This window comes from Bombus pyrosoma, linkage group LG11 (genome assembly GCF_014825855.1).
Source record: "Bombus pyrosoma isolate SC7728 linkage group LG11, ASM1482585v1, whole genome shotgun sequence".
Classification (NCBI taxonomy): domain Eukaryota; kingdom Metazoa; phylum Arthropoda; class Insecta; order Hymenoptera; family Apidae; genus Bombus; species Bombus pyrosoma.
Window position 1 is genome coordinate 15166851 of NC_057780.1, and position 23827 is coordinate 15190677.

At 33.6% G+C, this 23827-nt stretch overlaps 3 protein-coding genes and 1 long non-coding RNA gene across 7 annotated transcripts; 3 read left to right on the forward strand and 1 right to left on the reverse strand.

The window, feature by feature from the left end:
* The first annotated feature begins 706 nt into the window (after positions 1-706).
* LOC122572451 (chitinase domain-containing protein 1) lies at positions 707-2822 on the forward strand. Its single transcript, XM_043737409.1, has 7 exons — positions 707-1052; positions 1130-1276; positions 1407-1587; positions 1672-1781; positions 1854-2008; positions 2133-2462; positions 2538-2822. Exons 1-7 carry the CDS (start codon positions 936-938, stop codon positions 2677-2679), a joined length of 1182 nt encoding a protein of 393 aa, XP_043593344.1. The 5' UTR covers positions 707-935; the 3' UTR covers positions 2680-2822.
* Positions 2823-2841: 19 nt separating this feature from the next.
* Positions 2842-21817, reverse strand: LOC122572453 (estradiol 17-beta-dehydrogenase 11). 3 transcript variants are annotated; one of them, XM_043737413.1, is made up of 8 exons: positions 20217-21817; positions 4020-4264; positions 3824-3948; positions 3638-3748; positions 3406-3567; positions 3252-3334; positions 3064-3180; positions 2842-2990 (listed from the first exon to the last, which is right to left on the reverse strand). In XM_043737413.1, the coding sequence occupies exons 2-8, from the start codon at positions 4255-4257 to the stop codon at positions 2843-2845; spliced, it is 984 nt and encodes a 327-aa protein (XP_043593348.1). In that variant the 5' UTR covers positions 4258-4264; positions 20217-21817; the 3' UTR covers position 2842. The 3 variants fall into 3 exon arrangements, with proteins under 3 accessions (XP_043593348.1, XP_043593349.1, XP_043593347.1); XM_043737414.1 differs by lacking the exon at positions 20217-21817 and adding an exon at positions 5979-6085; XM_043737412.1 differs by lacking the exon at positions 20217-21817 and adding an exon at positions 4925-5057.
* Positions 7371-8460, forward strand: LOC122572458. The gene is made up of 3 exons (XR_006318460.1): positions 7371-7497; positions 7591-7688; positions 7984-8460. It is a non-coding gene; the product is annotated as an uncharacterized LOC122572458 (long non-coding RNA).
* On the forward strand, positions 11035-23640 carry LOC122572452 (estradiol 17-beta-dehydrogenase 11-like). 2 transcript variants are annotated; one of them, XM_043737411.1, is made up of 8 exons: positions 11035-11163; positions 13032-13492; positions 19377-19501; positions 19834-19944; positions 21824-21985; positions 22076-22158; positions 22249-22365; positions 22540-23640. In XM_043737411.1, exons 2-8 carry the CDS (start codon positions 13264-13266, stop codon positions 22733-22735), a joined length of 1023 nt encoding a protein of 340 aa, XP_043593346.1. In that variant the 5' UTR covers positions 11035-11163; positions 13032-13263; the 3' UTR covers positions 22736-23640. The 2 variants fall into 2 exon arrangements, with proteins under 2 accessions (XP_043593346.1, XP_043593345.1); XM_043737410.1 differs by having other exon boundaries at positions 11089-11279.
* The last annotated feature ends 187 nt before the right edge of the window (positions 23641-23827 follow it).

The window sequence follows — 23827 nt, forward strand, 5'->3', positions numbered from 1 at the left end:
CTTACTAAAATATAAGTTTCTTACAATTACATAGTTATATAAAATAAATGTATTATACACAGTTAATATATTACTAACGGAATATGTAATTGCTGAATTAGCATTCACTTACGTCTAATTGAAATAAGATTTGCCGGAATTATAATCGATAACATTTTCCGAGCGCCTATAGGCGCCTTTCGTGTCAGTAGATCGAACTTGATTAAGCACTTGTAGGTGCTTACAGTACCATAAGAGCAATATTTTTAACCGTCTTTAGGCGCCAATAGTAGTCAAAGGGCTATGCACGATAACTTTTTTAGGTTTAACATTAAATTTACTTTCCTCGCAATAATGTTTTTTTGTAATGAAACCTAAATTTCATTTTAATAATAATTTCAGCAGTTTATAGGCTGCGAATAATGTATAACATGGTGTATATGTGGTTTGCACGCGTGTTTGTTTACAAAAACAATACAAATAGAAAAGTAAATTAATTACAGACAAGATTTGACATCCTGACTAATTTACGATCCACGACTTTGATACATCTTACTTTTTTTACTGAGTAAAACTTACTAATTCTCCTAATCTTAATCTAAGCTAAAATTAGAAGTATTATATATATTAAGATTGGTAACTTAATACAGAGATGCTTAAAATAGATTGCTTACGAGCAATACCTCTACTTTCAAAGTACCCAGTGACTGCCTTTTGTTTACATGCTTACATTAAAACAATGCTCTCTGGTGCTAGCATAGAACAACTTCAACACTTGGCTGCGTGGTGCAGCACATGTATTGTAGAACAACTAGAACAGTATGCGTGAGCACTTTCATTTCTTCACGGACGTTAGTATGAGCAAAATAATTTAAATGATACTCCACGTATCATTCACGTATTCTAAGTAGAAATAATTTATGTCCTCAATAAGTTTATGCTAAAATATAATTATTATGAATGTTTTTACATTAATAATTAGCGTATTGTTATTTATTGAATTATCAAATTGTACGTTGTCACCACCCAAAGATAGAAATAGCAAGAAAAGTAAAGGAAAAATTGAAATTAAGGTAGAGACAAAAATATTATAGAAATTTTACGGACTGTGTGTTTGTGGTTTAATTTTATACATATTGGCATTGTGCAGAAAGGTCCTGTGGGACAAGATGTATTTAGCCGAATCTTAGTGGTAAAAAACCCTAAGACACATGATATTATTCGCGAATCAGGATTTTATTTTTCTAATACAACTCGTAGACGATTCACAGGAGAAGTTTTAGGATATATCACACCGGTAAGTTTGTTAATTTTTGTGGTACAGGTATAATATACTTTATATATAAATTTTAATAATAAATTTTGACAATACATAAAATATTGTGTATTGATGGAAATATACTTATACATATATGTGTTTTCCTTAGTGGAATAATAATGGAATCGAAGTTTCCAAAATATTTCACGGAAAATTTACAATGGTATCGCCAGTATGGTTGGCATTTCCAGAAGGCAACGCATCGACATATAAATTATCAACTCATGATGTTCAGAAGAAATGGCTGAAGGAAATGAAAGCATCAAATAATGAAAATCATCATGTAAAAAGTATGTCAACTTTCCAATATAGTATATAATTCACATTTCTCTTAAACAAACATACATATGTAAATTCATAGTTATTTTTTATAGTTTTACCAAGAGTATTGTTTGAACATTGGTCAGTCAACGATATTGTTGGATTATATAGTGATACGCATAAACAAACTACACTAATTTCGGCACTTGTGGATACAGCGAAGGTACCCATAAGAATATATATGATACATTAAATGTTATCGATAACGTGTAACAGTTATGGTACAATGTCTCAGAATTTCCACTTTGATGGGTACGTATTGGAGATATGGAACCAGTTTGTATTAACAGGTGTAGATACACAGATTGTTGTAGCATTGATCCAGTTTATTGCTCATCAATTGAAGAACAATAATTTGGATACAATTTTAGCAGTGCCACCTTCAAGAGGGTAACTCCTGTTATATTATGCTTATTATAAGCAGATTATAAAATATTTAAGTTCGAAAGCCACAAAACATTATAAAAACGAATATCACGACACTGTACATGTTATTTATTGTTCAACTTTTCAGCCCAAATGTCCAATTATTTAACAAAGATCAATTTGATCAGTTATCGCCATATTTAAAAGCATTCTCTTTAATGACTTATGACTATTCAAGCATTCAACGACCTGGTCCTAATAGCCCGCTTGATTGGGCGAGGGAATGTGTAGAATTATTAGTACCTGAGAAGGGCCCTAAAAGGGCTCAAATATTGTTAGGTCTTAATCTATATGGATACAATTACACGCCTGAAGGCGGGGGAGCCATCCTGGGTTTAGATTACTTGAAAATTCTCGAGTCCTTTAAGGGAAAAATTCAGTGGGACGATAACAGCAAAGAACACTTTTTTGAATCAAAGTAAGATATAGGATCATAAGAGAATTTATAGTTTAGGTGAAACAGTATAGGATAAAATTTAGGGATGTATTTCAGGTCATCAGGGAGCAGTGGAATTATCTTTTATCCCACATTATATTCTATTTTACATCGACTGGATCTTGCAGCAGAGTTGGGTACAGGTATATCTCTATGGGAACTTGGTCAGGGGTTACATTATTTTTACGATTTATTGTGAACTTATTTTACATTATATTACAAATATACGTGACATTTAAAAACTAAAAAAAGTCACCGAAAATAATTTACAAATAAATATTCAGACTTGGTATTAATGAATTGAATGAAATTCATGTCATGCTAATCTCTACTTAACACAAATACGGCCGAATTTCTATATATTAATGTACAGTTTCTTTTAGCGTTATTGCAACGTTATTGTTATTCTTCAATGCTTGTATTTCCCCCCTTCCTTTGAACATCATCATAGACTGTGGTCCTTGTATGATATGATACATTAATGCCCAGCATAATTTTGCTGGCAATAAGCTTTTAAAAAAAATAATATAATCAATTCTTTATACAAGTTTAGTTAGATATAGAGAAAATTCGAACAATTTACCATTTCAACGGCAGGAGGTATCTAACTGATCCAGGTAATACAACGATTACTTGATTTAATAATATTCCAGATACAATTTCTTGCGCAACATACTCAGGTTCTAACATTGGCATCAGTCTATAAATCATAAATTTATTATAGATTTGTTAAATCATAAAAGTTACAGTTTTATGGAGCCTATTGCATACCTTGGCTTTACCCCGTGGAACATACCCGTATTTATAAAATAGGGGCAAACTAAAGTGGTGTGAATTCCATCGTATTCGTGAGCCTAAGAACATTGCAAGATACTTATGTATAAAAGAGAATAACAAAGGATAATTATAAGACAAGTCTTCTTACTTTAAGTTCAGTGAAGAGACTCTCATGGTAACCGATAGCCGCAAATTTAGTCGCCGAATAATCAGTACAATTATAGGTCCCTAGAAGTCCTGCCACGCTTGCTACAGTTACAATATGACCGTGATTATTTTTCATCATATCCCTCATGAATGCTTTGGTAATCTGTTGAATTTAAATATTGTTTGAATTGGCTTTATTCATTTTTAATTTAGCATTGTTCATTTTAACTTACCCAATAGTGGGATAGGATGTTCACTTTGTAAGTACGTATAATCTCATCATCTGGTAATTCCCAAAGCGTTTTTCCATATACGTAACCTGCATTATTTATCAATAATGTTACCTAAATATCAAATCATGATAGATAAATTATAATTTATTGTTTATTATTTATTATTTATTTAGCAATTTTACTTACTGAGCCAACTTCGATCTGCACTATTTTTGCCATTCTGTAAACTTCTTCCCTACTGGTGATGTCGCAATAGTAACCCCAACATTTTCCTCCACTGCGTCTAATCTCTTGGACTGTATCCTTAAGCCCTGAACGTTTATGAAGACATAAATAATTAATATTTTTCTCTTTTTTAGTATTAAAAAATATTACGACTTGCCAGTTTTATTAATATCCCAGATAACAACGTGTGCTCCAAGATTTGCCAGTTTAATTGCGATCAAACGTCCAATTCCTCCTGCACCTCCCGTTATTAGGGCGATCTCACCTTTCACAGCCTTTACGCGATAACGTCGCGGAATAAACGTCAAAATAATAGCTTCGCTTATGTAAATAATCGCCATCCCCGTAAAAAGTAGAAGATCGTATATTACGATGGCCCATTCCGGTAGCTGCATTTATATTCTTGAACCACAAGAGATATTGTTAATTTAATCCTTTAGTCTTCAAATTTTAATGCTCTTGTTTTAACAATGCTTCAAATGTTCAATGCTTTAAAGGAAAGATTGAAACGAAAAATTCGAAGGGGCTGTGCCAATAAGGAGGTAGTTGCATTTTTCGATAATTTGACTGAACCAATAAAAGCCAACTCAAAATCAGTCAGAAACAAGTTATTTCTTAAACGTGCTATAAATTGATAATCAATTAGTATTCGTAGTAACAAACCTTTGCATTTTTCAATATGAAATCTATACTATCTTTCTTTCGCTTCCAATAAATAATATTGAATATCACGGCTGTTTCTTTATTATTGCAAATTTTTCACCTGTTAACGATACAAAAAAAAAAAAAAAAATTGGATTGAAATTGTCTAAAAAAAAAAAAAAAACAGTGTAGGACTAAATCCATTATAAGAAACAAATCAAAATTATTGAAAAATCTGTCCTTTCATACATATGAATCGAAATGCTTTAGAAAGTAATTACATTTCCCAAACTGGACATTCACTAAAAAATTACGACATAAAGTATGCAATATTTCTTCATTCCTCGGATCTATATAGTTCTTTCAACACTAATTGCAGTTCACGCTACGTATTCAAGTCTTATCGCATCCATGATTCACCTTTTCCCAAAGTATTGCGTGTTCGCTTTTTAACCACTGTTGTACGCTCAATAAAGGACCGATTCTTTTGCTTATTCTGCCCTTCTATGAGAAGTAGAAATTGGTGGTTTAATAAGACACAATAATGGACAGAAATTATGCACATTACGGTATTCCTACGCGAGTAGTGGAAGCAAGCCGATTTGCGGTTACTGGTGTTGTTAACTCCGGTCAATGCACCAACCGCGCGTGCAACCGCTTCCTTAACGGGGACCAAGCAAGGATGTATCATTTATACAATTTATTCTATGATCGTCGGACACTTCTGACTGAATATTTATCGGATTGATTATTCGCAGAGAAGGATCATTTTGCCTGAGTCGTGAATATAAAAGGTGCATCAAACGATCGGCTTCCTGCATTTCCGGTTCTTTTTCTCTTTTCTCTTTTATATCAATTTTAATTTATAAAATTGATGTTATGTTGCAATTGAAAAATTTTGTTTGCATGTTTGGATGATTTTGTACGAACGAAAGATAGCAGAGCTTCGATTCTCTGTTGCCTTTAATTTAAAAAAAAGGTTTATTTCGTGTGGCGGCGTTGAAACCGTTACTATTTGATAAAATCTACGGTTTACTAACTGGGAAAAAGCTAACTTTGACGAATATGGAAAGTTAGGTGCAAGAAATATACGTATACATATTAGGAAACATTGAGAAAAGGAACACGCAATTTTGGGGTTTTAGGATTTTGATTCAAACTTTAAGAGAATCAGTTAATTTAATTTTATATGATAAAATGAGAAAAATCACTTATAGATTATAAACTACTACGTAAGTACGTTGTTTTTTAGTAATTGTTACGTTAAAGTTCGATTTTACACTCTTCTTTCTCAACACTTTTGATCGCCATTTTATCACGGAAGCAATTACCCTTTTTATCTATTTTAGTACAAATGTTTCCATTTTATCTTCAATAAAGGATGACTTTCCACTTTTCCATTATATTACGGACGAATCGTTTAATTTAAAGCAACGCGCGAAACGGACTTTTGAAACGGTTGCTACCTCTTTACCTTTTGAACACACTTTCTGAGATTGTTGCCTTTCTTAGGTGCGAGAAACGGTGCGAAGATACGTGGATTCGAAAAATTATATATTACTTTATCTATGCACCTCTGTGTCAATTGATCGACTGGTGTTCACTGACTAAATTGCAAGACCCGCGATGCTTCGCGTGACTTTAAACTGTGCTCAGTCACGTAGTCAGAAACCCTCTTGGAAGGTATTGTAGGAGTGTTTCTTTACTCCCCACCTACATAGTCTCTGTCCTCGTATCGTACCATTGCATTTAAATCACTGATTTGACTACTTATTCACAGTTTTGTAAAGAAATATTTTTTACATTCCTCTGTTGATGTGTTTTTCCATATTACATACCAATATACGTGGGCTTTGTTAAATATAAATACATACGATTTGTTGTGAAAATATGTAGTCCAAAAGATAAATTCACAGTGAAGGATCAGATAGTAACGAAAGAAATGATGAGGTTGAAACTGAAGTAGCGCCAAAAGAACCCACTTCCTATACACTACTGGATTTACTATAGTATAGTATCTCACAAGATGAATATGCTATAGATCCCTAATACCGTAGAAAAAGCCTGTACTGGGTTTTGTGGTGAAAGTTCCTCTCTCTTCCTGTCTTTTTATCTATCCTATCATTTTATACCGCGTTAGCACGCGGTTGACTGAATTGTCTATATGTACATGTACATATATAGAGCATGAAGGGTATAGGAAGAAAATTGCAGGAATTGTGATCACCATTTAGGAAACTGATGAACTAGGGGATTTGTTGTTACTCTTGCATACTTTCGCGCTTAATTCAATTGTAATGCTTAATTCCTTAATATAAATGTTTAATTCATTGAAAAAATACTTAGATTAAAAAAAAAAATAGTTAAAGAAAGCGGTTATCATAATTAATACCTTTTTCTATATTTCTTGACATCGATATTATTATCGTTTAGTTTGCAATAGTCTTCGTTAATATCCCGCCCTCTTTAGTTGAGACGTCCTATTTACCACTCCTAAAAGAAATTTATTACCATTTCCTTTGTAACATCTTTTGATTTTTCTTCATTTAATTTAAAATATTTAACTATTATTTTATGACAGCCTGTGTAATATATAATTTTACTTAAAAGATAAAATACACGTGGAACTTGAAATATTTCAATGTACATATGTTGAAATCTGAAAAAATACCAGATAGGACATTTTAATTAAGGAAGGCAGTGTTGTCCCACCTGTCTCTATAGAAATAGTTATTTGCTATATTTTTAATTTCAGTATTTCGAATTCTTCCCTCCTTTGCTACCATCAAAGTGACAAGAGGACAATACATGTATTACAGGAAATTACTGAAGATCATTGATTTGCAGTCCATCAGACTATGTTATTCTTCTTCGGATAGAAAGTTACGAGATTCAAGTGAATCTTCGAATTACGTGCATGCAATGTAGATGGAGCATTATAATACTCCAGCTTACACAATCCAAATGATTTATTTCGTTTTTCGACCATACACGTATGTACGCACACTGGAAAATGTACGTTCGTCTGTACTTGAAGATAATTCGCGTACATGTACTTACACGCGTGATTGCAATTCGAATTACAGAGAGAATCCAGTTCACACGAACGAGTTTCGTAGCATAAGCGTAGGAAGATAGCAGAACTTATCGAATACCGGGTGAAAGGACGTCATTCCAGATCTAGGTCAGTAGTACTTCTTTCTACAAAAGACGAAAAAAGTAAAGAAATGGAAACGTTATTAACGATCCATGTTTATAGAACACGAAGGAGAAAAATTTCCATAATTTACATTTTTTACACTTTTGACTCTTACTGTTTTAGGATACAAGACACTCTAAAATTATCATTTTCAATGCAAATTGTGTATCTCCTATTATCATATCGCTTGATTGTTAAAATTTTGTTCTTTGAAAAAATACTTTCGTCAAAAAACCTTCGTCAGTTACGATCATAGCAAGGGATGAATCACATGTTGCAGAGAAACAAGTGTGGAACAATGCCAGATTAGCGCGGCCATTTCATTACCCATGCAACCTGTTGATCCTCGTAATGAGTCGTACATGAATTAATGAATAAATGAAAGGTAAACAACACTACGAGCTATTGTACACTTTTATTGTGTCCTTTGAAACAGACAGGACATACTAAATTTTCTTTTATCGCTTATGGCGCTCAAGGATTGGCGCACGTGCGATGAAAACACGAATATGCCTCATAAAAGTAATCCTACAAAGAGTGCTTCATGATACGAAATGTAACCTGTAATACCTATTTATTCTGAAAAAAAAGATAATATTTTTTTGTTTTTTTTTTTTATTGTTTTCTTTTCGAAAAATATTTGGTAATTTATAACTGTTTTACGAAATTAAACTTCATTACAAATTAAACCTACCAAGTTTCCGATACAGAAACGCCATCTATGGGCGAGTATCTCTATCTCAAATGTACGTACCGACCTGATAACCCTCTGTACAAAATATGTAGTTACAGGTGTATGTACATATGCAAATTACTAAATTTTTAATCGATTTTTCAAAATTGACGGTACACTCATTTTAATTTTTAAATTAAAAATGAAAATTCACAATCTACAAAATTAGTGTATTTAGATTATAAATCATTTAAATTATTCATACAATAGAATGCATATACAATGGAATGTATATAGAAACATACAGAGTCAAAAAGTGGTACCAAAATCCTAACGTTTGTACGTTTTCATATTTACCTATTCAGTAATTACTTAGAGAAGCGAACGACCACTTGGACAACGGATTATCAAGATCCTTTCTACTCAAATATGTATCTCGAATGTTAACGGTTTCACTCACTCCTAAAACATACTTCAGCTGTCTATTTGTTCCAAATTATAAAACAAAAATGGTGAGTATTTTACTATCTTTGTTTTCTATAAATAATCATTTCTTTTGTTAAAGAAATCTCAAAATGAAATTTCATCAAGTATCAAAAATGAAGGAAAAATGAAACTTATAAAGTTTAAAAAAAAAATTTTTTTTAATCGAATTGTGATATTGCAATTACTGCATATCATCCAATATGGTATTTCAAGAAGTTAAGGTAGATTGTATTTGAACTAAGAAGATAAATGCTAGAAAGTTAGTTGGTTTATTCTTAGATTAGTAAAACGTGCTTAAAATAAGATAATAAAAATATGAGTGACATAATAATTATTATTAACGTCACGGGTTTCGTTAAGAGAGGGAGGTTTTCTTGGAAAGATCATTACGAAAACTCGACACTAATGACCTTTTTACTTCTTCCCTTCCCCGCTTTTTAACGTCACACAAATTTTTCGAGCGATCAACATCGTTAACAATCAATTATTGATTTAATGCGAAATGCTTGAGAAGAACTTCCGAATTATTCGAAGTCGGTCACTTTCACCTGCTGCTCTTCTCGAACTAGCTTCGTGAAACAACCTGTAGTTTTGCCAAGTCGCCAAGAGAAAGATTTCTTGTATTTCAAGTTCAATGGTTATACGATGGAATGTAACTTTCCATTTCATCGTGAATTTACGAAAATAATTAGGCAGCCATCTATTTATACTTTATAATTTCGTAAATGTTTTTTAGTCTATTACAAATCTTCAAACATATATACCCTTATGACTTATCGTAAGAAAAAAGGTAAAATTAAAAATAATCTTATTTTTTCGCTATGATTAGTAATTTTTCTTTTAAAATGAAACGTTCATATATGTATATTATCAATGTTTGTGTTTATATGAAACGAAATCTCTTGACGCAGTTAAATTAAAATTCTGTTTCAAATTTAGTCACGCTATCGATATCAAGGAGAACAGAATAAGCATTATTCGATTCCAATTTCCACAGCAATAGTATTTCTGTTCTAACACTCCAAATAATAGTCATCTATAATTGTAATAATCAGATATAATTTCTGGGCCTAGAGTTCGTCATCGTACTCGCATCATTCGTATCATTCGTACTCGCGCTATCAATATTGGTCCTCCTTCTCAGATAAAACATCTGCTACTTGAACACTATTTTTACTTCTTGAATATCAACTGGATCACCTTGGCATGATAAACTGGTATTTTAATATCTATCGCGTGTACAACGGCAATGAAAGCTGATATATAGTAACATATAGCTGGGCATATAGAATATTCGTACACAAAAATTCATTTATCCATTGCCTTATTTCCTTCAAGAGGATACTCTCTCCTTCGGTCAACTCTCGTCACTGCGACGCGACGCCTTAACCGAAGGAAATGCGCCGGTGGATCAACGGACGTTTTGTATCGAAGTACCGTTGTATCAGTGTATCAATCCGTAAATTGCGTGAACAACGAGCTAACAATATCACGAAGCTATCAATGATTACGTGTATAGTGGATCCAGGTGAGAATCTGCAGAGATTAAGGATTTACATTTCTTCAGATGTCGGCTATACATGATACGATTACATAATATTTTACGTGACAAAAAACAAAATAAGCTGTCATGAAATATTTCTTTGACAAAACTTGGAAGTTATTTTTACGATAATGAAATGAATCGAATTTCTTTTTGGAAATCTTAGAAGGTAAAGGAAGCGATTTAGACGAGGATAACGGGTTTTTTGTGACGAAGGAACGAAGAAGAAACCGGAGTAATAAGTAAAATCATTGCTTCTTATATTTGTGCACCTTATTTACCAATGAATTTACAAAGTACAGTAGTAAACTTTACATTCAAATATTTTGCAAAAGTCTACCTTAACCTATGTATATCTTTTTTTTTATTTACTTGTTACTTGTCTACGTAACAAAATAGTCACTATATCAATTATTGTATAAATAAATAATAATTTATAATTATACTTATAATATATCGTCATTCTATTAGGAAATATTCAAATTGTATCAAAAGATCCGTTCTAGATCAACGACAACCGATTTAAAGGCCCAAAGGAAGGGAAGATAACACACAAAAGATAATTGATTGATGCACGTGCAATTACCACGCTTATATTAATGCTTGTTACTTATATATCTCGGCTGATGCGCGCAGTCTGCTGCTGGAGATCGTCGAGGGGGTAAAGGCGTAGCGAAGCCACCGTTTTATTCAGTAGACCGACGACCGTAGTGCCGGTAAGACGAGTATTTCTCGTTCAGTGGGCGACTTTCGCATAGGTACGTACTTTCGTACCTTACTGCCTCACTCCCTCCTCGTTTCATCCGTGTTTTGCCTGTTTTCGTCTGCGAACGCGAATGACTCCGCAACGCCAGAAGAGATCCACGTTCCGATAGTAAGATCATTTTTATCCAATCTACACATTGTTAATCGATCGTGTATATTTTATAAATTTTACAAGAGGAATCGTCTGAATCGAGGAATACCTCCTTTCGTTTTTATCTTCATTTCTTCGTTAAGATATATCACAAGTCACGAGAAATTTCTTGGTATAATGAACTCTATAAATATCGAGGCGCAACGATAAGGAAGACTTACAGCTTTCAACGACCGCAAATTGAATTCCTGTATTAACGATACTCGATAGTTCCTCGCAAGCGAACAGTTTTGAAAGTAGCCCTCCAACGATTTCTCGAATCGAGTTTCGCTAGATCATTCGAAAAGTGTCAGTGTCGTTGTTATTTTGTCTTCTTCGTTTCTTCTCTTCCCGCGATATCTGATAATAAACACCTTTGTGTACTTTTAATGTAGCTCGAAATTCGCTTTTGATTTATTAAATTTTTCAAAAATCGATGATCGAGAATGCTCGATGTAACTATCGAAGCATCATTCAGTTGTAAACTAGATCGAATAATTGAAGGAAATTAGATCGACATAAGAAGCTTCGTGTACACGACTATTATTATGGTTTCGTTGTACCTCGTTGATGCTGTGTTCTGACACGACGAAACGTGACACAGAAATTCGCTGATGGTTTAAATCATCAATGTAGCTTTCTATGTTAGTTAGAACATTACCATTTAATTTTGTATAAATTAGAACATTGTCGTTTAATTTTTTAGAAGTAAAATATTGTCATAAATAACGTACAAGAATGTCGAATAATATCAAGCGATATATGTATCGTGTAATAGCCAGAAAATAATAACATATTACATAATTAATATTATGCAGGAAAAATTTAAGATTTATTTTTGTCAAGTTAAAAAGTACTTTTTGTTCTGTTTCCTGATTTTTAAGATTTATGCTTATACGTAATACGTATTATATCGTTTTTCTTTCATCGATTCGAAGAAGTACACAGATACTATATCACGAAACGAATTCGGGTAACAGTTATAACGTTTAATCTTCGTTTTCATCCGTTTCACTTCGTACACGCAAAAAAATCATTTTATTCGGTTATTCGATGGTTTTTGTAGCTGAAAGTAACCGAAAAATTACGAGCTTTCCGTGAGTGGAATACATGGCTGAAAATCGAAAGTGAATTTCGCGTCTCATTAGAAAGCGAATCGATGCTGGATATTCGTGGTTCGTCGTAACATCAACTACCGGAAAAATCGTGAATTGCGTTGGTAGAAGTTGTATAGCGTAATAGGAAAGCAAACGGAAATATTCTGTTCTGAAACGTACAAGGAAACGAACAATGTTTAGGTAACATCCCAAATCTTTGCGCCATTCTTCTCGTCTTCGGACGTCCTATTTCCTACGAGAACAAAAAGAAAGTGATACGAAATTTTGGAGAAAGCGTAAACTAGTTTCTATACCACTAGAGTGGCTAATGGAGCTGGTCGATAAACTTGCAAATATTCGTTTCTTTATATTTATTTTTCATTCCTCGATCGATTAGAACACGAAATTATGTACATTCGTCAGAATATTCGTATTACGTTATTAACTATTTGTTCGTTTAAAATCCCTTTTATATGTTCGGTAATCATTAAATATAACGGATCGCATAATGACAGAAAAAGAATACGATATTCGATAAATATAATATATTGTTATATGTTATTGAACTCACTCGTACGACCAATCTTAAGTCCCTAATTTGTTATTTCATAGTGGTAATAATTATGTTTTTCAGACAAATCCAGAGCATTACATACGGTGTTCACTCTGGCATTAGCCAGTTTTTAGTCGTAGTTCCAGCAACGGTTTTTCTGCCGGCAAGCTGTAATAAATACATTCTTTGAGTTGCGACAAGCTATGACATCCTGATCGTTCGATCTCTTCGAATCATAGAAGAGTTGCTACATATAAAACGTTGAAGCAAGTCCAAACAGTTGAAACATTTGGCCAAAAGAAAGGTGTCGATCATGTCTTTTCTCGTCGACGTCGCAAACGTGATCGGTTTCCTAATCCTCACGGTAGGATTCATCATCAAGAATACCATCAGATTATTTATCCCGGAGAAGTATAAGATGAAAAGTATAGCTGGAGAGATTGCTTTGGTGACTGGGGGTGGTGGCGTCTTGGGAAGGCTTGTCACCCTCAGGCTAGCTAATCTGGGCGCCATCGTTGTCATTTGGGACGTTAATAAGGCTGGTAAGTATTTGTTTCGAAATTAATAAATTTGATTAGAGAATTAATCTGTTTTTGTGATTATCGAACTTCAAGGTTGAATTAATTGAGAACAGTTTTAGCGGGGGCAGGGATTATTACTGGAATTTCAAATTGGAGAAATAAATTCTCAAATAAATACCTGACAATGGGATAGATCGCATAGCGATGCTGGAAATATACAGTGACATAAAACAGAGAACTACCTAACTACAGCAATCCGTTTAAGACATAGATTTCAACGAGCTATCACCAGCAAACACGAGACTAACTTAACGTGACGTAACTACTTCCTTAACAACGTCTATTATGCAATCTTAACATAACGTAGATTCTTGTTAATATATTCTTCGAGAGTGGTAGGCAGTCGTATATTCATAATTTAATTCTCAACCATCAATGATCTTTAATACGGTATTATATAGGATTTGTCTCGCTTTTCCTCTATGTTGTCTTTAAAATTTGTCAATGAATTACGACATTATCGCATCTTTAAAATTCATAAATGCAATAATCCTAAAGGACGCCAATCGTTCTCGGCTGAAAGAAGCAAACATTTGTTTTGAATAGAACGATGATGTTTTTCAAGAATTCTTATCAAGCACTTTTTCTATGATCTTATTTTTCATAAATTTCCTAGCGGATTTGAAACGATATATGAAAAGGTTTCAGAAGATCTATATATTCATATCTACCTATATATATCTTTCATGATAATTAAACGGAACGTCGTCACTTCGGGTCATTGAAATCGAAAGTGTTCGATCCACGAACGGACTATCCACGAAGTGTTCAGGCCTTGACTAGAATACGAAGGCCGCCTTGTTGATGTCGACGAGATAATTATAGTGGGACATTGCACGAACCACGTTCGTCTCCTGATGATCATCCAAATTTCAAGGTCATTCGAAGCGTGCCTAGACTTCCAACGCGAATCAATCGAACCGAACACACGTTAATTTCCAAACGTCACGTTACGTCCTTGCTTTCATCCCGGTTGGAATATAAAAATCGTAGAGAACTATCTGTTTTGTCCTTCCCATTTGTCTACCCGATTATGATGCTCATGATTTATACATTGCTGAATTTTTACACGTTAGATACGACTTTCTTCTTACCCTTGCATTTTTACTTTATATTCTTTTACTATTAGCTCCATGCCTTTTATTTCTTTGTTCTTTTTTAATTTTTTTATCTGTTCGTTCTTAAAATAGTTAAAGGTTTAAAAAGTTTGGCTGTAACGATGGATACCGTGAATAAGTCCTAATTTGGAAAAGAAACTGGACAACCTGAGAGAATAATTATTGTTGTGTCAAATCTAAATTACAATAATTAAGAGCAAAATATATAGTATATATTAGCTAACCTTGGTATACATTCGCTAATCAGATGTTACGTTCGTTACATTATTTGTGGAATCGTGATTAGAAACATTCAGATTACGGAGTATTTTTTTGCTTATGTAATGATTTACTTACTTATGTGAAGTTTGGGTACTGGAAAGGATTGAGTCATCCGAGTTACGAGTTCTTATCTTATTTAAAACGAGATTACGATTGTGATAAGATACATTCCAGGGCTCTCGATGTGAAATACTTTCTATTTTCCACAAAGCTGTCCAAATTAAATTCTACATTTCAAAGTTTCAGAAATGAAATTGATGATCGTGTTGGCCTTATAAAATCTATATGCAACGCTATTACCTATTTTTTCGCTTCCAGTATAAGCAACTATCAATCATCGATCTATAACAATTATTTATACGATAAGCGTTGAAATAAACAATACTTATGCACGCGAATTATATGACAGTTTTTACCGTGACACTTATTATATTATTAGGTTTTTAGTTCTTAGCCCCAATTATTCTTCTTAATTATTCTTTAATATTATAATTACTAATTATTTGTTAATTGTGCCATGTTAAGTTGAATTGAATGAAAATTATAAGTAATAGCACAAAGTTTCTTGCTTCCATTCGTATATGCGCATGATAATTCTTTATAATTTTTAATTTAACATATTTATTTCCGGTAAAATTGGGATTACATTTTAGTGTTCTATTGTTTCTTTAGGTAAACATTAGACACGTATTTCTATTATTAGTAATTAATCAAAAAATAATTATTCTCACAAACTACAAGATATTCGATCTTAGAAGGATTAGCTTACAAATGAAAATATATGAAAATTAGGGAAAAATTTTCATAATATGGGAACTTATAAATAAATGGATAATCCGAAGAATATCGTATATAAATCTAGATAAATAACAAATCTAAATCTCCGATTTTAAAAATTAATAGACGCGATTCAATACAAAATGACAGAACGGAAATTTTCATGTGCAATGATCATACTTGACACTATTATATTCTGACGATGACTACAGAATTTCGGAACTTTTGAAATTCGGCCGTGTAAAATAATGGCCAAATAACGGTCAAATAATGATCTCCATTCGATGACGTAACGTATCTTCGGCTGATTTTCATCGTTCACTGCCCCCATAAAATTTCATAGATCTTGAGTGAATCAATGTGAATCATAATCCTACGTGTTTTCACCTTTTTTTCTTAAAGCCTAGGTGATGAATACTTCAGGTAATACTTGAGGTAAATTATACCTGAAATAAATAAGTTCGGTTGTAGTGTCTTTTACGTGACTTACATATTAACAAACGATTGAATCATTTAATAAAGATTACGATAGGAAAATCTTGCTTCGATTCTATTTGAAAATTGCATTATAAATAAATGGAATAATTTAGAAAATAATCATGTAATTATATAGTATTTACCATATATCTTATAATATATAATACATCATATTGTATAACATCTTACTTATCCCAGAAACATTAAATGTTTTTCATGCAATACATTGAGTGGGGTTGCTCTATCAGCAACTCAAATGAATTTTTTTTGTACGCGCAGACTAAACACACAGATCGGCCAAGCGGTCAATCGGTCAAGTACAATCTGCACGTGAAGAATTATATGCGCGATCTCTGCACGTTCGGGTAAAAAAGTGATGTCACCGCGTTTAAAAGCAAGAAAGCCACGCGTACCTCTACCCACGCTATAAATATACGCTCAGATCAGGGTACAAGAAAAGTCAAGCATTGAGCGTCGTGAGATCTACATGCACGACGATTCGGCGATGCGCGAGCAAGTAATGGTGTCTATTGTAGCATACTTAGTCGTAGTCGTAGAAGTAACTCTAACTGTGGCGTTATTTGCATTTTAAAGTAAGTTTTATTAGTGACTAAATGTTATTTGCTTTTAACATAAAACTAGTATTGATTTTTACGCACGTACCTGGTAATACCACCTCAGAGTTATGGAAGAAATTGCGGCAAGAAATTATCTTTTGATGAACAGAGGAAACTTGTAACAACGTATTTGCGTACTCTGAGTACGACTAATTAGAAATTGTCCTACTTGTTTGGATTTTGGAACACTGCATTTGTTTACAAATATTTTTGATTATATTTAGCATTTGTGTCGTCAGAATCGAAACCCTACGTGAGTAGAATCGATCATTCCGATAGTAACGCGTTTATTCATTAAATCATCCTCTAACTCTCCATCTCTACCATGCTGCATCTTAAAAGAGTAAAGACAAACACTCAGCTTTATCGATATGTAAAAATATAATATTTTTAAGTAGATATTTCTGAAGTATCATTTGAAGTCTTGCAATGAATGGTATCCGCAGTCATCTACACGAGTTTCAACAGGCGGAGAGCTTTTAAACGAGAAGATAAGCGCCGAAAAATGAAAAATCATGCATTGTACTTTAAACTTGTTGATCAAACAGATCGCAAGGAAACAAGAAAGAGCAATATAACGCGACACTTAAGGCCTGGACGAACTGGTTGATTGTTGAGAAAAAATATGAAATTTTACGCTACCACTTACGGTATTCTCCCGTATAGGTTCTCTTGACTGTTCCTTTGGATTCGTTCACCCGCTCATGATTTCTACATCGGTGCCCACTTTTCCCCAATAGACATCGCGGTTTGGTAATCACATTGAGCGTGGCTCAATCGAACGTGATTTCAATCTCTATCCGCGAATAACTAGGGAACCGATCGGATTTTTGATTCGCTAGACTTTGCCGAGAAAACGGAACAATCGTATGAGATGTAATATAAACTAGAAGCAGGATATTCCTTGTGTTGCAATTATCTTTCATATTCTACGTGAGCACGCGTACCACTTAGTCAAGAAGCGAAACAACTGCCTCTCCACGCGTTTCGACTTTCTACCCGCGAAAAGCTGCTCTTTCGATTAAGCAAACAATCCACTGCTATGTCCAGATTTTTTAACCTTATTGAGAAATAAAAGAAAGTTAAATTACACTGTCAACGCTAAATATTAGGGTATCTGCTGATGTTTATCATAAATGGAATGTCTCTAAATACATTCATTTCCTGATTATTTAATCGTTTGGTTGAAAATTGTAGTGGTCCAGTCTAATTCATTCGCTACATTAGTCTAAATAAATTGAATTATTACTTTTACTTATGAAATATTGAAACGTTTATCATAAATAATTCGTTATATATTTTCCTGCAGAAGTACAATGGAAAAGTGCCACTCCAGAATAAACTCGAATATGCAATTTAAAATATAAGATATTAAACAATGTAAAAAGTTAATCTTCCAGAGTAGATGTCCTAATATTTATGATCGATAGCGTAGATGAATTTTCTCTTTAATTTCGTAACGTTAACTGTTAATGACATTATTTACACCACAGTTTATTTAAACTTACATTTTCTGAATTTACACCGTGGCATATATCACGAACAAGTTACTAATAAAGTTGAATCATCTAAATCCTGTTCCGGAAAAGATCTAAAAAAATCCAAACGCGATACTAGCCAATGACAACAGGTGTTCTACCGGCCGACCTAGTATTTGCTAGTTTCTCGTTGTTAGCGAGTATTCCAGCGCGCGGTAGCGGCAATTACAGATCTTTTGAATCTTTATAAACTTCGCCAGAATGAAGAATGTAGTAAATGATTTCATTTGCATGAAATACCATATTATGAAACAAATGAAAAGAAACAGTAATCGAGGGACTGCTGCTTGATAAGCGTATCCTTGTGTATGTTGACTTTACTCGTCTGCTCTGATGACTCGCAGATACAAAAATAGCAGAACTTTATAAAGTTTCTACGAGAAACCTGAAAACTTCTTATACATCAAGATTGGAGCATTCAAAATATATTATGATATTGTAGATCGTATTTGTGTACAGTTACGTAAGCGCTTCTTTACTAAGACGACATTATATCTTTTATCGTATTTTATTATTGTTTAAGTTGAATCATACTACACAGGACAATATGTAAAAAGTCTTACTGAAAATATTCTAATGTAAACAACATTGAAAAGTGCAGTAGAGCCATAATTATTATTCGAACTGACCATAATGCTGTTCGAATTTTTCGATAATCGAATAATTTTGTACATTAATGAAGAAATGAGAAATAATTATTTATTTTGAACTATTTCATAAATATTAATATGAAACGAGAGTGTAAAATTTCGAGTAAAAATGTAACAATTTCTTTCAGTTTCTCTTCTTGTTTTCTAACCCTCCTTGCAAAGAACTATTCTGTCTAACTATTTTCTTATATTATAATCGACGTTTCACTGTACTGTTGTTGCTTCATATAATCATCTTCAAATTTCCCATAGATGCATAAAGATCTGTAGTCTAGTTATAACGACTTTTTGATACAATTTTCATCTCAATCAGTAACATTGTATCACTGATTTTGAGGACACAGCTCTCGTGGAAAATTTACTCTCGCCCATTTAGTTTATTAACGAGATTCCTTTTGTATTTTCAGGTATCGAGGAGACTGTCAAACTGGTGAAATCCGCAGGTGGTATCTGTTATGGTTATGTTTGCGACCTATGCGATCGGGAGGATATTTACAAGAAAGCAGAGCAAGTCAGGAAGGAAGTTGGAAAGGTGAGAATTACGTAATCGATGCAATAATTGAAGATCGATAACACAATGCCATTCAATTCGAAAACACGTTCCAAGACTTTGGAAAATCTTTAAAAACCTCTTAACCAGAACATTAATATGCAATGGTTATTATACTGTATAATTTTTATTTAAAGGAAACGAAGTGTTCGGAAATTGCTATTATCGCGTGTGTGTATATGTATACATATTTGCATCAACTCGCATCTTCTTCTTTTCGCGATATTTTTATGGCATAAATCACTCGATTTCATAACCTGTTAAGTAACGAAGAGTCGGATTATGACAATTAATTACATATGTAAATCTTACAGGTAACCATTCTGATAAACAATGCAGGTATAGGAAATGGCTATAGACTTTTGGACACGCCGGACAACCTTATTATCCGAACAATGGAAGTTAACGTAATGAGCCACTTTTGGGTATGTTTCCATCTCAACTTTATTATATTTGATTTTAATTTTCCTCTTGTAATTTATCACGCGATAAAACAAAAGCGTTGGAAATTACGAAATTATAATGAGATTTTCATCTGTGCAGAAGCTTATACTACGAATTTATGGTTAATCAAGCAGTTAAGGAACACATGGAACCGGTATTTCTAATTTATTAGTAGGCTTTGCGCGTGTTATATTAATTTCTATGGAAGATCCAACTCTCAAAACAAACGTGGCACTTCGGAAAATTTTCTCACTCTTGTTGTGCGTGGCTTTTGTATGATCGGATTTCGTAACAGATCCATCGGTTTCAACTCAAAGACAATTCTCCCTTTCGCAGCGTAAAGCCCGAGTGAGAGGCATTCCTAGGCCCGATATTCCCTCCGTTTAGAAGTATTGCCGTCGGTCAGGTAAGAAAACCGGTCGGATAGATGCAGCCAGTCGGCCGTGCAGTCCCAGTATACTCGTGTCTCAGAGTTGCGACACACGAGGAGTATGCTTGCCAAATGCGTAGACAGCATTGAATTCTCCAATGCGAACTCCCATTGACGTAATTCTCGAACATACCGTCGAAAAAGCAATTATGTTCATCACATTCTTGTTCCATTCGACTATTCGACTATAATCGTCGAAGATAATGTCTTCGAATCATAAACATTTTCTTCGACAAGGTTATGACGACATTGTCCGTCACAGACCGTCTTAAGAAAGGCCCTTTCTTTCCAGCAATATAAATATCGGTGATTTCGCGAATCACCGGAGATTGGCGGACGTAACAAAGTACAGAGTGAAAGTTCAGGGGGACACCATCCATGTCGAGACATCATCGACTTACACGAACGTTCGGCCGATAGAAGAGCTAGCCAATTCGGAGCACGGAGAATGAAAATTATAGCGCGTCCGGTCGAAGAATACCGATTTTACGAGCCGCATTTCGTCATCAGCTCGTTCCAATGGAAATATCCATCTTGATGTTCGCTCGATAATAATAAGACAAAAAAGAAAGAATAAAAGAGGGACAAGGTTTGTCGATCGCGTTGTTCGAGACATCTCGAAGTCCTTTTCTTCAAACCTCGGTTGCAATCACATCTTCAGCCTCGATTGCAAAATTTCGACGCGTACTTGCGCCTGGAATTACCACACATTTCACAATTTCGTCGATTCATTGGCATAACGAAATGCTTCCTTCTGTAAGACACGAGGAATTACATTTAAACTCCGCGTATACGTGATTCTCAAAAACCTTGCCTCGACAACCCAACTTTGTTATGCGCGGATTACGCGCCGACGATTTTACTTTCGAAAGTGATGAACAGAGGAAGAACAACGGAAGAAAAATAGATTAACGACTAGGGAAGTAGGTTAACAGCATTGTAAAGAGCACAAGCCAATGAGTCTCTTGTTATATCCGATGTCACGGCCATATCCCTGAGAAGTACCGTCAATTATTGTTTTCCAAGCTGTCGCTCCCAACGTTCGCAATTCGATTAGCTACATACTCTATCTCTTTCCTCATTTTGCAAAGTAGTCAGAGTGTATTTACAAATTATAGTCTGTCTTACAATTATATTTGCTTGCGTTAGTAGCATGTAAATTTACAAGCAAACATGGCATGTTTCTGTAAATGTAACTGAATATATTTGACACTCGTATACTTTATTATCATCGAGATAAACGTTTTTATTCTTCCAAGAAAATAGAGGGACCCATACTGCTAAAGATAATGAGACAATCGTATAATTTAGCGTTAGGATATTTTAATGTTTCGCAATAAATCAATTTAATATTAACAGACATACGAGTGCATAGGTATAAATTTAAGGCAATTAGAGATGATGATTCTTTTTTTCTTCTCTTTCTCAAGACAACGAAGGCGTTCTTGCCTTCGATGATAGAAGATAACAAAGGTCATATTGTGAGCATTGCAAGTATGGCTGGACATATAGGAGTGTCGCATTTGGTGAGTTATTGCACATCAAAATTCGCGGCGATTGGATTCGACGAAGCTCTTCATATGGAGCTGGTTGTAAGTTTATTACCTTTTTTACATCAATATCGTTGCTTTCTTTCAATTAATTTTAACAAATATGCTGTTATTTCTTTTCTTTTCTTATAGGCTGAAGGATATAAGATTAATAGCACGGTAGTATGTCCATTTTTCATTCGAAGCACCGGTATGTTTGATAACGTTTCAACAAGGTATAATCTTTTTCCCCCGTATCCGCATACATAAATAAAAATGTATCAGTAAAACATTTAACTTCGTATATCTGTCCCCGCATTTTTTAGATATTTGCCGAGGCTCACTCCGAACGACGTGGCGGATCGAATCATCTCCGCTATAAGATGCAACGAAAAAGTTGCTATAGTACCTGGTTATCTTTGCATTTTTCTCGTGCTGAAATGGTAAATAATTCAATAGAAATATAAAGCTAAAAAGTTTCATGAGAGAAAGAGTAGAATAAGAGAAAAAGATAAATGATAAAAAATAGGAAAATAAAAAAAGTAAAAATATCTTTTTCGTTACTTTGAGGATATTAGTTATTCGTCTAATAGGCTAATTTTTATTGCGATTTTTAGGGCATTTCCGTGGGAATGTGCGGACATGCTGGTACGAGGTTTACTTTTAAATAAGATTCACTCATCCGACTCACCATCTCCTCCTGCCAAGAAAGAAGAAGAAATTATTCCTACTATGTTGCCCAAAGATCCGGACACCACGGTTATTCATCAACAATTGACCAGACGTATTTCCAGTTCCGAAAGGAAACCATAATTATTTGGTCATCTCGAAAAGTTTCGAAAGAATAAATGATGCGTATGTGGAATTCATGGAACATTGTAATAAATATAAGATAATAACCATGTTATTGCAACGGTGAAAAACCCCATTTTGTACAAGTTTTAATGTACAATCAAAATAGCTTGTTTCCAAGGCGAATCGTTCTTTCACAAAATTAAAATAAGTTTCGCGAAACGAGAAAGTTGTACAATCACCATTTCCCAAAGACACAGCTTCGAGTCTTGTAAAATAATGAAGTGAATTGAAGTGAAGATTTTTAGGAGATACACTGAGATTTCCGTGAATTTCTCTATTTACAATTGTAAGTGTATTGTGTTTTTCGGAAAATACTGCACAATATCAACAAAGTTTCATATATATATATATGAAACTGTTAAAGATCGCTTTAGTGTTTCGTACAATAATAAAATTTCATAGTACAATAATAAGGTTACAAATCTAAGATTATAAGCGTACAATTTTAATGCTAACAACTGTTAGATAAGAAAAATTGATAGGTACGACATAGATATAATTTTTAAAACTTACTTTGTACGGTATAATGAATATTTGTAATAGCCTGAGATTTCTTGTTGATAATTCGGCTAAAAGAAACAAACAAGTATATTTATCAATTGCGTGTAATAAATCTGTCGACTTTTATTACGAAACAATTTACAGATGTCAAATAGAAAAAATAAAGTTGGAGAAATTGTATCATTTGTACTTACGCATTGGCCCATTTGAACTACCGATTTTCGAGATAAAACTTATTGAACCAACACAACTAATGTATCGTATGAACGCTATCGTTTTAAAAACAGAGTGCCATATGTCCGCCCTGATATACAAATGATTGTTTTATAAACGAGCATTATAATAAAATCACATTTTCTACTCTTCAGCATTATTTATGAATATCGAATGTTTAAATAATTTTACAAATTGGATAATTCGTTCGTTTTTCATTTTTAGCAACCCAATTATTCAAAAATCCCTGTACCTAAATAGATGCAAAGGGGCATGAACGAACATAAAATGTAAAATGACCGACTTTCACTAAAGTTTCACGACCTTCGCAAACAT